Source organism: Branchiostoma belcheri, unplaced genomic scaffold (genome assembly GCF_001625305.1).
Source record: "Branchiostoma belcheri isolate BF01 breed outbred unplaced genomic scaffold, Haploidv18h27 scaffold13, whole genome shotgun sequence".
NCBI lineage: Eukaryota > Metazoa > Chordata > Leptocardii > Amphioxiformes > Branchiostomatidae > Branchiostoma > Branchiostoma belcheri.
The window spans coordinates 3,032,319-3,045,760 of NW_017802713.1; the positions used below are offsets into that span (position 1 = coordinate 3,032,319).

The following is a 13,442-nucleotide window of genomic DNA, read 5'->3' on the forward strand; positions in this document are numbered from 1 at the left end:
TTGAAGGGGGGGGGGGGGGGTCCTGATTCCTACCATATCGTATGAAGCCCCTATCATATATTCAGAACCTTCCCCACGACCACAAAGAAACCAAGGTTGCTTGTATTTTCGAAGCAATCTAAACCTATCTAAACAGAGCTAGGGCTACCTTTCTATTTGAATCATATGACATATCAAATTTGGCCCCTAACACTGCTGACTTACAACCGAACACCAGCCAGCTATGACCGAACCTTCCGTTCGCTAAATTAAAATTCCCTGTAACTTAACTCAATGATTAAATGTTTCAAACATTTGGCTGGCGCAGCCAACCAGTAACCAACTTCACCGTATACCAGCCAACCACAGCCCACCTTGTACCCGATCGACCTACTCCAAACATGGTTGGGGGGAGGGGGGCAGCGTTTGAAGGCCATTTTCGGCTGTGTGTGACGGGGGCTTGGCTTGCTACGGTGACAGTCTTTTAACTCCATGATTGAACAAATTAAAGATACAAAGGATTGCTAACAGACATTGGTATGGGCATTTGATAACAGTTCATTCTTATACCATTAACCTTCGTGACCACCTACATGTAAATATCTAATGTATTTACTAATAGTAAGACAATGTAAACGGACCAAATGTGAGACACCTTACACCTGTTTATCGTGTCAAAGGTCAACGTTCCCAAGGACGTTTGCAGGGAACAAAGCCGGTCAGCTTTCTAGTGACCTTGAATGCTACTTTGCAGTTTTTATCAATTTCTACTATCGTCAATAGCTTAATAGAAAATAAGCTATTGTCGTCTGCAGTACTAAGGCCACAGCAAGTGAATTTTTTGGATGACATCCTTAGAAGACTCCAAATCTAATGCGAGCGGGCGAAAAAAAAAACAAGGCGGGCCGAAAAAAACAAGGTTCCTACATTTTCAAATGTTGACTCAATCATTGTACAAATGGTTTCGATTCAGTAGGAACATCACATATACACAGCCAGCATCACATATCACTGCATCAAAGTAAGAAACAAAACATTAAATCAGAGCCTTTTCTTGTCTCCTCTCTGGAAAGTTATCTGCCATCCACCTTCCGGCATGGCAACAGACATCTTTGCCCATTTTCGGCATGTTGACCACTGTCAGAAGGCAACAAAATTTCTTCTTTTTTTTCTCCAAAATCAGGCGAAAATTAAAGCGCGCGTTGATGTCATCCATAAATATTACTTGTTGTGGCCTAAGCTAGCATGTGTATAGTATCGTCTATGTACAATATATTTTGCATATTTAATTTGTAACCTTAATCTATGAATCATGTTACAATTTTGACTTTTCACTTCTTGTTTAGAAGGAAAAGTGTACGTACACGTCACACCGCCAGTGAAGGCGATCCCATGTCTGACACCATTTGGTATGAAGCTGGAGACATATCTGCGTATGGCTGATATTCCGCATGAGACTATATATGGGAGGAGTATGGGCCCAAAGGTTTGTTTCTTGTTTTTTTTTACTTCACTGTAGTAAGTACATCGTTTTCGCTTGTGGGTGTGCCCAGTCATGTCTGATTGAAAATTCGTGTTTGTGTTTACTTGTACGTATGTTTATGTGTCACTTTGTGTTTGTGTGTACTACGATTGCCTTCTTTAGTATATCTGATATAGCCTCTACCAGGCTTCGAGAGGCGGCTGAAAAGAGTAGAAATCAGCTAGCCAAATATAGAGATATCATGCCAGGGGATCCGGAGTTGGTCCGGTAGAGAGAACTGTTTGGTCTACCGCGGACCAACTCCCCCGACATGTTATCTCTCTATTTGGCCTATTTCAACTTTTTTGAGCCGCCTCCTGAAGACTGGTAAAGACTATATCAGATCAGATAGAATGCCTCCAAAGATAATCCGTAAAATTCAGTTTTTTTTTGTTTTTGATCATTATTTTGGGATGAAACATTGTTGAGAATCAAAACCTAAATATTGTCAGGGTAAAATCCCGTGGATTGAGTACAACGGTGAAGCCATGGGAGATTCTGGTCTCATCCTGGAGTTTCTGAACAGGGAGAAAGGTGTGGACCTGAACCAGTCCCTGAGTGCTGCAGACAAGGCTGTCAGCAGGGCCTTCACTAAGATGGTGGAGGAGAACACTTACTGGTACAGTACCTTTTACATTCAATTTGGCCACACCGAGTTAATTTTATGGATGGCATCCTCGGAAGACCCCCCAAACTAGTGCGCGTAGGCAAATAGAAAAAGATTCCGGCCAAAAATTAAAATGCCACTAAACCATAGGAATACGAAGCTGGTGTTGTGAATTTACGTCAGTACATAGCGACGTTTACGACAAGCCGGTACATGGCTTTTTGCGGAATTTATGAATCGGCACTGTACGTATGTACTGAGTTCTTGAGTCGTGGAGCTTTTGTGCCATCGGTGCCATCCTCCAGGGTTATACCACCGGCTCCGTGTTGTCGCTAACTACCATGGACTACTCAGGCCTAGAGGAAGGCCAGAGCCTTGGGGGGACGTGATGTTTCTTTTTTTGAGAACAGGCGAAAATCAATGCGCGCGCGTAAGTTATCCATAAAATTAAATCAGTGTGGCCTTACTGGCAAACAAACCACCGTCTTCACGAAACTTTTATCATTAGTAGCGATCTTACTTCGTAGTTATCGCATGTTACACAGCAAGGCCACGTTTTTTATAAAGTTAAGTAGCCATGGTTATATGACGGACTCGCGTTTTGACCTTGCAGTCTTTTAAGATTAAAAAGGTCGGTTTACATCTAATAAGTAGGTATATTCCTATCGTATTTTATAGCATCGTGCATGTGTGCATAGGGATATGTCCACTATCCCTAGGCCCTCTCTCTTCTTCTTTTGCGGACGAAAATCACATGTTTGTTTAAATTCATATCGTACGTGATGCATGTAGAAAGAAATGACATTATTTCTTGTGATTTTTGGCAAAATAGAATTTGTTACCTGAATTACCAACTGTTTAAAGCCCCATGTCACATATTCAAGTTTGTGAGCAGTCTGACCAGATTTAGGATAAACAGAATAGAATTTGAGTTAAATTTGAGTCAAACTTTAATGGCGACCACGCCCCAACCTATTCCCGAACATATGGCCGAACCTCCCGTCCAAGGTTTTAAATATTTTGAAACATTCGGCTGGTGAACAGTAGCGGACCTGGTCATTCAACACAAGCCAACCACAGTCGACCTAATAATATCCTTGCTTCTAACTCCTAACCATGGTTGGTTTGGGGGGGGGGGCGTTGGCTTCTTTTTGAGAGGCCATAGTCTGTTATGCGTGACACGGGCTAAAGACTAAATTAAATATAAACTGCTTTGTTGTCCCTCTATTTAGGGGACTATCCCAATACAGGTGGATAGACAACTTTGACAAACTGCAGGAACTGTTCGAGGTTCCGTGGATCGTCATGATTTTTCTGAGACGTGCAAGAAGCAACACCAGACAGAAGCTTATGGCTCACGGCATCGGGCGTCACTCCAGGGAACAGATCGAAGGCATCATAGAAAAAGACCTCAATGCCATCTCAGCCTTTCTCGGTACGCTTGCAAACCCCTATGAAGCCCCTATCATATATTCAGAACCTTCCCCACGACGCTTGCAAACATTTCCTTAAGTTTTTAAACGGGTACATTGTGTAACATTTTTGCATTGAAAATGAAACATTTTAATTGAAAAAGTCTTCTTTATGTGATTGGCACTTACTTCTACTTTTTAACATATTTGTGTATTTACCCATCGGCTCTGATATATATGGCTCTAAAATAGCCCACAAGAGGCACACTAAGTTTGTGGTACCACCACAAAATACCAGAATGTAAACAAACATGGCTGACAGCTGTGTTTCCAGCAACATGTAGCTTTCCAACACACCTGTAAGGTGTCATATTTTGTCAACTCCACTTCCAGAATGAGACATACATGTATTTGCAATGGAGTAGGGTTCAACTAACTTTGTAAGAAACGACCAGAAAGTTGACTTTTTGTATCGTCCTTATACCATAATGCAGCTTTAATGGCACTACTTTGGCACTAGTAGTACTGCACATGTGCACCAAGCATATTAGCGTACAGCTTATTGTGTATTATGCCCATCCCAGCATGATATTGAAGGTTAACCCGAGGTGTATATGGTGAGATAATCTCTGGTCAGGTGCGATAACCACCGAATAAACCACCAAGTGAGCGAAGCGAACGAGGTGGTTTATGAGGTAGTTATCGCACCTGATCAGGGAATATATCACCATATACACCGAGGATGCGCCTTTTGGCTATATGATAATGCATAATAACAACTTTTATTTGTTTTTGTCAGGTACCAAACCGTATCTGATGGGAGAGGAGCCTACTGAGGTGGATGCAGCAGTGTTCGGTCAGCTGTCAGAGATTGTTTGGACAACATCCGGGTCCTACCTGCACAGGATTGTCACTGTGGACTGTCCCAACCTGCTGGCCCACTGCAACCGTATCAAGGACCGCTATTGGTCAGATTGGGATCAGCTGACTGGAAATACCAACCAATAAGAACGTGTCATCGTTGCAGCGTTAACTTAATATTACAAACCTTGTTTGTGTCAATGTCTACTTTACTGAAGAAAAAACATTTTCTATAATTCTTCTTCAAACATATTTCACCATATGTGGTGCTGTAGCAAATGTTTCAAGTTGTAGTACAGAGTCGGAGAGTCTGGCAAAAGTAAATATGTCTTCTTAAGAATAAACAGAGCAGTACTTTTTTTAAGCTAGACCGTGTGGATAGTATAGTCGTCATCAATACGATTATCGTATTGTACTATTTTTTGTTTAATAAAGTTTATGATGTCAAAGTTTGAAAATGTAGGAATCTTGTTTTTTTTTTAGCCCGTCTTGTTTTTTTTAGCCCTATCGCATTATATTTGGAGTCTGCGGAGGATGTCACCCATAAAATCTACTTGCAGTGGCCTGAGTAACTACACGTGCGCCATGGGACATGGAGTAAAATGATGACATCGGCCCTATCTTCTCTGTGACTATGATTGATGCTATCAACAACCGTCGGCCGGCTGAGTATTTGCATATCTCTTCAAATAATTTACATGTATATGATGTAAGCAAAAACAGCGGTGGTCCGTATACATACATGTTGTCGGCTGTAAGGCGGATGATTTTCGTTCGATTATGTGCCGTTTTTAGATCACCAAGGTCATCCAAAGGTAGTTGGCAATGTGACGGTCCCTTATGTCTTCGTGAGTGTAAACGTGATTAGAGTAATATGTAGATGACGTGACCGGAACCATGCATGCACTGATCTGACGTACTGTGTGAAAGTTTGACACCACCAAAACGTAGTAAGGTAAGTAAGTGCGTGCAAGGTAAGTACACGTAGCAGTTCATATATATGTTAAAAAGCAGTTACTCATGACCTTCATGACCACGTAGATTTCATAATAAAAGCAACCGTATTTTGCCAAACGTTTTTTTTTATTCGCACGCTCGCATTAGTTTAGGGGTTCCCAGAGGATGTCATCCATATAACGTTAATCAAATTATCATTGCCTAACTTGAAGTATTTTTATTCATTAATGTCCAGATGTCCCACGGTACTTGTAAGCTTCCCAGTGGAGGAGGCAATGATGTCATAAGAATAGACCAGAAGAAGGCGATGGAAGATTCCATTTCTTTAAAGCGGGTAAAGACTTTTGGGACAGGGGTGATTTAACCCTAAACAGTACACCTGGGGTCCGCGCGGACCCCAGCACTATATATTCTGTAATATCTTTTTTGTTTCTAAAGATTTTTTTCTGAAATTTTAGGTAATTGTCACCCACAAATTTGTCTCTCAATACAGTGCAGAAAACTCCGTTTCTACCATTTATAAAAAAAATTATATCTGATTTTCTTTTGGGGTCCGCGCGGACCCCAGCCGGCTTTTGATCGTAATGGATACACTGGCGTTCTTATACATTACCTTATTTCCGTTTTTATATGTTTTTATGCACTCATCGTATGTCTACCAAGTTTTCAGAGAATGGTGTACCCCAGGTGTACAGATTAATCAGTCCGGGAAGGTGTTCTGTTGAGGGTTAAAAAACAGTCCATTTGTACTAGAGGCGGTAGGTTCATTTTTGGTATGGGGGATATGGTGAAGCCACCTGCTGCATTTGCTCCCGAGCAAATATTGGTCTTTCTAGTCCATTTTACCTCTTATTAAAAATATTAATTTACAGATGTCCCGCGGTACTTGTAAGCTTCCCAGTCGAGGAGGCTATGACGTTATAAGAATAGACGACCTGCGATGCCGCACAGTGATTGGCTTTCGTCAACACGAGATTGGAACAAAACAGGTGTGTGAAGTTTGCTAGGACACTTGTGAGGTCAGAGTACAGAGACTGGCTACCTCCACAGAGATCACAAATAACTGGCCGTAGTACTAGAAACAGCGAGATGCTAGACTGCCCAAGAGCAAGAACGAATAGATATAAGAACTCGCCTATACCGTTTATGGTCCAGCTCCTCAATAACTATGGACTGAACCCCTGACTGTTGTCTTTTTAAATGTAGTACACTGTTTCTGTATCAAATGCTGTCAGGGAAATTTATAATGTATTGAACATGTATTTTTATTGGTTTGTTAATCGTACGCCCATATTGATTGCAAACCTGTAGTTTTTAATATACTACTGTTTTTGTAAATTGGTCTACAATTCAGTTTATTTTAACTGCGAAGAACCAATAAATCCATCTTGAATCTTGAATCTTGAAGGATGTCGTCATCAGTCTTCGTCTGGGCTGCGATGTCCGCATGGCGGGAAAAAGCGATGACGTCAGCGATTCCGTGAACTACAGTGATGTTTGGAAAGACGTCATCAATTACGTGGAGTCAACATGTTTTAATTTGGTGGAGAAACTGTCGACTGATGTGGCCAGGATTTGTATCGCTCTATACAAGGTACTGGTTGTTTGAGTGTGTAGCTATTTATGTTTACCGAAGGAAACATTGTTTTTGCTAAGTTTCTTCCTCTTCTTCATCTCTGACCTGACCAATGACATGATTTGTTGACGTCTTTCACCATGGTAACTGGTGTTGGGTTATAATGTTGCAATTTCATGGTCTGTTCTGCTCCTGTCACCATATACTAGTAGTACATGTATGTGAATGTGTTTGAATAAGAATCAACAGAGCAGACCATGCCCGAAGGTACGCTGTACAGTATGCATTTGCTTTGCAAATGTTACTTCTCTATTTATTTATTTTAAATTATTTCTGTTTAATCTAATAAATACAGCGTGTACACACTCAGTGCTTGACGCACTGCTTTTCAGGCTATTGTATGTTGGGAGCTTTTGAACGTGTTTCAAACTAACAGAAACGTCTGCATATATAGCCTCTTATCATTACAAATGGTTCAAACAAATTAGAAAATAAATTTACTTCAATCTAACGTATTGCTGGTGATCATTGAAGTGGGACATACTACAGAACGAAATATAGCATTTCATAGAAGAACTTCAAAAGAACTTTATTGCACACAATAATATTGCACATGGTGCAATGGATAGCAATAAAACATTAAAAAAAGCAATAAAATAAATGTGTTCAATAAGACCTAATTTAGAATAAAACCTAACATATCCTAATTACTCAAACAACAAGGGCTAGCACAAGTCTTTGATAAAGTATTACAAAGAGGTTCGGTATTTTTTCTGATAAAAACAATATTTCATATATTTACCTACTTTCTCATCATATGTGCTTCATTTGAATGTCTAGGTACCGTGGGTCCAAGTCCGAGTCCACAAACCATTGGCCGCGCATTTCTGTAACTCCGTCGGTGTCGAGATAAAGAGAACACCGGAGGATTTTAACGACAGCGTGGTCCATCTCTCCCTCGGCTCTAACATCCAGCCTAGAAAGAATCTGAGAGACGCCATCGCCTTCTTAAAGAAGAAAGTCTTGGTGCTCAAGATGTCTTCACCATTCCTTACCCCGCCTCAGCTGCAAACTAACCAGCCGGATATCGTCAACATGGCGGTCCAAATCCTGACGGAAATGTCGCCAACACAACTGAAAACCTTCACGTCGGGGATTGAAAATGAGCTGCTGCGCGTGCGAGACCCTGACAACAAACACGGGCCCCGTACAGTCGACATCGACATCTCTCTCTGGGGGTCAGAAGTGTTGGAATACGACGTTGTCAGCATCGATGAAGAAGGGGCCAATCTCAACTCGCCTAACGTTGTCAGCATCGATAAAGAAGGGACCAATCACAGCTCGCCTAACGGCCACGTCAGCATCGATAAAGAAGGGACCAATCACAGCTCGCCTAACGGCCACGTCATCACAAGGAAGAACGTGCCCGACCCAGACATCCTTAGGTTTGCTCATGTGGCCGTTCCATTGGCTGAGATCTCTCCCCACCTGAGGCATCCAACCAATGGCAGCACGCTATCCTCCATCGCCAGGGACATAACGGGCCGCGAGGATTATGCTAATACATTCCCAATCGTGGAACTCTTCCGTTAAATAGGCCAGACTGACTTGATTTTGTGGATGACACTTACAAATAGCCTCTATCGTGGCTTCAGGAAGTGGCTGGAAAGAGTAGAAATTGGCCAAATAGATAGATTCTTTATTGACACAACAAAAAAAAGTACAGGGACTTTTGCATGGTCTTCTACAACTTAACTTAAGATCTAACAAAGCTAAATACATGTGTGAATAACGTCATCTTACGTACAGAGTATATGTATGCTGTAACAGTAAAGGTTAACTATTCTCTAACATGTGTTCTCTAAGATCGAAACATTCATTAATGTATTTTCCTATTTGAACACTGTATAGATGATACGCCAGAAGAGTTGCCCCACTAAAGAAAGTGGCAAACTGTTTTCTTAGCGTGGACAATTCATTTGTTTATTTGGCCAATTTCTACTTTCCAGCCGCTTCCTGGAGCCTGGTAGAGGCTATATGACATTAACTGGGCACAATCATCATGTTATACGATTTCGGTAAAGCTATGTGGACCTATTTGGTAAGGTTGCAGTGAGATGCGTAGATTAGAATAACGCTGCAATATAACTTTGGGCGGCAGGGGGCTGTAAATGGTCTGATCATGAATTTAAGGTGTTCAGAGAATATCCAAGGTTTTCCATGTAAACTTGAAAGAAAGTTTGGATGACTACTTTTTGTACAACATTATAGAAACACTTTAGCGATATTTGCGTCTATTTTGTTGTGATTTTTTATAGACAAGGCCACAGCAAGTAATTTTTATGAATGACATCAGCGCGCGCATTGAATTTCGCCTAAATTAAAAAAAAAAACAGAAATTTTGTTTGCACCTGACAGTGGTAAACATGCCGAAAATGGCCCAAATGGCATGTCTTGTCTTGTCATGCCGTAACGTGGATGACAGATACATATGGAGATGGGAGACAAGAGAAAGCTATGTTATGTTCCCACTTAATCAATACCATCTGTACGGTGATTGAAAACTTATATTTTTCACATAGTTGTTTCAGTGACAACGGATGTTGTAATATCATGACGTTTCATCTGTGTTGGAAGTTTCATCTTTAGAGTTTAAACTTAAGATCCAACACAGAAAGTTTTCTCACCTAGAGCTTTCGACCAGTCACACTGGTCTTCATCAGTAGACTGACCCAGTGAAGCTTGTCACGTGGCTTCTTTGATTTTCGACGTAAACACTGGGTCAAAGGTATCTGGTAGACGATGTCGGCCCCCGTAGCGGATGTTGTAATAGTTGGCAGTAAACTTACCACAATGATACTATTTCTTATTTAACAAGGCTTATGATGTAAAAATTAAAAAAGATGTAGGAATCTTTGGCACTCATTGTTTTTTTCTCTGTCGCATTAGATTTGGAGTCTGCGGAGGATGTCATCCATAAAATTTACTTGCTACCGCCTAAGATATACACAATGAAAGAGGTTTTGTTCATAATTAGGTAGAAAGGCAAGTTTCAAGCCCCGAAGGCATATCCATGTTTTCGATCACTGTACATGGGTACTAGTAAACATTGTCACACCATTAGAGTGCCCCCAAAGCGTGGCATACATATTTATCTCAACATTTCTGACATAATGCATGGAAAAGTACGACATTTGCTTCTACCGATAGGAATCCTGGTTCTTCTTTGGGGCGGTGAGTACTCGAATTCTTACCGAAACATGTTCATAGAAATCTAAATTTTAGATAGTCTAGGGTCATAAATAACAAGTCACATTCTGTAATCGCAACGACACAGGAAAATTAACAAATTCGTTCTTTACTGTGCCAGTTTTGGGCCAAAAAGGTGCACCACTAATTTTCAACTCGGACATACTAAACGCTAAAACATTGACACTGTGACGCCCAATTCCTAACGTTAGATCTGCTTTGAGATAACAGTACTAAGATATCATTTGAGCCTACTGATTTGTTCGTCTAAAACCAAGGAGGCACAATTCACAAAGTGCACAATGCTCTAGCTTAGTACTATAAAGCTAAGACAAGTTAAGGTCTTGTTGCCAGGGAACATTTACACGCCAAACACGTTACAGTAAGACAAGACAATAGGAGTAGTAACCCTACCTGGTGATACAGGGTACATTAATATTTGGTACATTTAATGTGTACCAGTCACCGAACAAAATACAATGCATCATGCCACTTTATAGACGTAGGATATATTAGCTAAGCGTTTTTTCTATTGTATCGCCGATAACTTGTGTGGAAACAAAACATTTTAAGCCTATTTTAATGTTTGTGTTTACATTTAATTCAGTCAGACATGTTTAATTTACTTGTGACGCATTTGTCCTTGTGGAACACTCAGGGGTCAAATAGGGTCACACGTGATCTTACAAAGGCCTGAATCTAAACGTATTTACTATGTAAACGTATGCAATATACACCTATGTGTAGACTTGCTTTCTTCAACTGATGCCTTCTTTAAAGTAGTACAATCTTGAAATAAATAAGAGAAGAGAAAAGGCGTTGAAACGTGCCATTGAAAACATGTATGTCATGAGGTTGTTCGACAACCCTGTCTTGACATTTGTTTTGTCACCGTTTGAGGTCTGTATCTGTATCTATATCTGTATAGCCGGTATAACCGCCCTTCGGCGTAACACACCAGCTTCGCAGGCACGCGGCGCGACGGCAGCCGGCTACATTACACCGATCGACTTGTTACACTTAACCCTTAAACATCTAACTCTAGGCACTGTTTAAAGGTATCTAATGATAATGCCCCTACTGTACTTGGTGACAGCGAGTTCCACTCTGCAATAGTTCTAGGAAAGAATAAATTCTTGAATACCTTAGTCCTTGGTTGATAACTCTGGTACTTGCTAAATTGAAGGCATGGCTATTTCTTGTTCTCTTCTGGGCTGGTATAAGGTACTTAGTAATTGGGACGTCTACCAGTTATTAGTTATTTTGTTCATCATGCATAGTCTGGACATTTTTCAGTGACACCCACTGTAGGTTACTTTTCATTTCCGTGACACTTCCGTGACTAGTTTCAAGTCAACGGGATCTAGTGACGGATGCAACTTATTTAATGCCGCCACAAACGCAGACAAGCGCATGAACAGAAGTACAGGCATTCGAAAATTCGTGTAATCCGTGTATAAAGTGCCTTTCCCGAGGGCACAATTTGATTGCATGGCAGGATTCGAACTCTGTACCTCCTGGTTCCGACCCGAATGCTCTGTCGTTACGCCACACGACCCTCTTAAAGAAATTGTTCTTTATTCTGTTATCCTGTACAGTCCCAGTCATGTCTACCGCAGATTTTCTGCTTGTAGCAGACGACAATCTCGGCAGCATCACGCAGGTGAACATGGCGGACGGTACGAAGCGCCCCCTGCCGCTGGGACCGGTAACGCACCCTCAGGCCGTCAGCTATGACCCTCGGTCCGACCACGTGTACTGGACCGACTACTGGGATGAAGTCATCCTGCGGGCCCACAGGAACGGCTCCGGGAGGGAGACACTGGTGGACAGCGGTGTCATCAGTAGGTTTCAGAACTTCATATATAATAAATCTTTATTTGCATTTTCATATCCATGGGGCTAAGTGCATAAATCGAAGTATGATGTTTCATGTATATTATACTGAGTAACATAATACATAGGATAGAAGGATAAAAGAATAGATTAAAAGTCTAGAGAATACATTTTATCTAATTTTGGTCTTCAAGATTTCTGTACACTGAAGCTAGGTGTTACTGGTTCACTGTGCACTGGACCTAGGTGTTACATTGGGACAGCATTAATACTAACAGTAACACCTACATGTAGCTTCAGTGCACAGTGAACCAGTAACATCGGACATCGAAACGTTAACTCCCTCGCGTCCAGAGATTTTGTCCATTTTGTCCCAATGATATTGAAGACGAACAACACTTTATTTTGAATTGTACACTATATAGCGATAAACGCACAAAGCTGTTCAACCTTCTCTTCGCTTGCTCAACAGAATGTGTTACATTTCATGCAATAGATAAATTTAATTTCATCCTATAAGGTAATAACCCTAACTGTGTACAAATAGGTAAATATATCAAAGAATGTCTAGACCTTAGAACAAGTAGTATTAGTTGACTCATCTATTGTTTCGTACGTAGGTTAATATCTTTGTACCCATGTATATTTGTCTGTATATCTACATGCAGTCTTAGACCTTACGAAAGTCGCTGTACTTTTTGTTCTGTCAATAAAGTTCTATTGTAAAACAATTGGATGTGAAGAAAAGAACTCCACTATTCAAATATTACCAATTTGTTTGCGAAAGTTTTTAGAGATATTCCCTAAGGTTTTGTTGACTCTCCGTCTTTCCCCTAGCCGCGGACGGCCTGACACTGGACCTGCCCGGGGGGAACATGTTCTGGACGGACCGACACGCGGAGACCGTCTCTGTGGCCCGGCTGGACGGCCGGTATGTCCGGACTCTGGTGTCACAGGACGTGGGGACACTGGGGGACATCGTCGTGGATCCTGCAAATGGGTAATCTTTTTTTTATCCGTAAATAATTTCAACAGGTTCAGGGGTGCCAGAGTATAATGTGCAATTTTACGGAATACAGTACAATTTTACGGAATACAGTACAATTTTACGGAATACAGTGCAATTTTACGGAATACAGTGCAATTTTACGGAAAAACAGTGCAATCGTATAAGCAAAATTACTAGTAGTATTGCACTGTATAGTAGTACAAATGGTATACTACTGTATACTAATGCGATTGCACTGTATTCCGTAAATTGTACTGTATACTATATACTAGTAAAATCGCACTGTATTCCGTAAAATTGCACTTTATTCCGTAAAATTGCATTGTATTCCGTAAAATTGCACTGTATCCTCTGTCACCCCTGAGGTTGGTAAATTATTGAATAGTGAATTGGGGATTTTGCAGCTGTTGTTTTAGAGACGTCGCGTATATCCA

At 41.0% G+C, this 13,442-nt stretch overlaps 3 protein-coding genes across 3 annotated transcripts in view; all 3 read left to right on the forward strand.

Moving 5' to 3' along the window:
• The window catches only part of LOC109463715 (failed axon connections homolog), a 4,824-nt gene extending 167 nt beyond the window's left edge, over positions 1–4,657 (forward strand). The window contains exons 2-5 of the mRNA XM_019760564.1: positions 1,326–1,465; positions 1,954–2,120; positions 3,341–3,543; positions 4,320–4,657. Of these exons, the coding sequence (XP_019616123.1) occupies positions 1,326–1,465; positions 1,954–2,120; positions 3,341–3,543; positions 4,320–4,528 (719 nt within the window). The 3' untranslated portion in view covers positions 4,529–4,657. The remainder of the gene's footprint in view (positions 1–1,325; positions 1,466–1,953; positions 2,121–3,340; positions 3,544–4,319) is intronic.
• A 1,770-nt stretch (positions 4,658–6,427) lies between these two features.
• LOC109463716 (folic acid synthesis protein FOL1-like) lies at positions 6,428–8,522 on the forward strand. The gene is made up of 3 exons (XM_019760565.1): positions 6,428–6,445; positions 6,747–6,932; positions 7,755–8,522. The coding sequence occupies exons 1-3, from the start codon at positions 6,428–6,430 to the stop codon at positions 8,505–8,507; spliced, it is 957 nt and encodes a 318-aa protein (XP_019616124.1). The 3' UTR covers positions 8,508–8,522.
• Positions 8,523–9,961: 1,439 nt separating this feature from the next.
• The window catches only part of LOC109463717 (low-density lipoprotein receptor-related protein 4-like), a 36,043-nt gene continuing 32,562 nt past the window's right edge, over positions 9,962–13,442 (forward strand). The window contains exons 1-3 of the mRNA XM_019760566.1: positions 9,962–10,148; positions 11,762–12,007; positions 12,837–12,999. Of these exons, the coding sequence (XP_019616125.1) occupies positions 10,007–10,148; positions 11,762–12,007; positions 12,837–12,999 (551 nt within the window). The 5' untranslated portion in view covers positions 9,962–10,006. The remainder of the gene's footprint in view (positions 10,149–11,761; positions 12,008–12,836; positions 13,000–13,442) is intronic.

Coding starts and splice junctions, on each gene's coding strand:
- LOC109463716 (XM_019760565.1), top strand. Junction 6,933..7,754: donor TTTGTATCGCTCTATACAAG/GTACTGGTTGTT, acceptor TTGAATGTCTAG/GTACCGTGGGTCCAAGTCCG.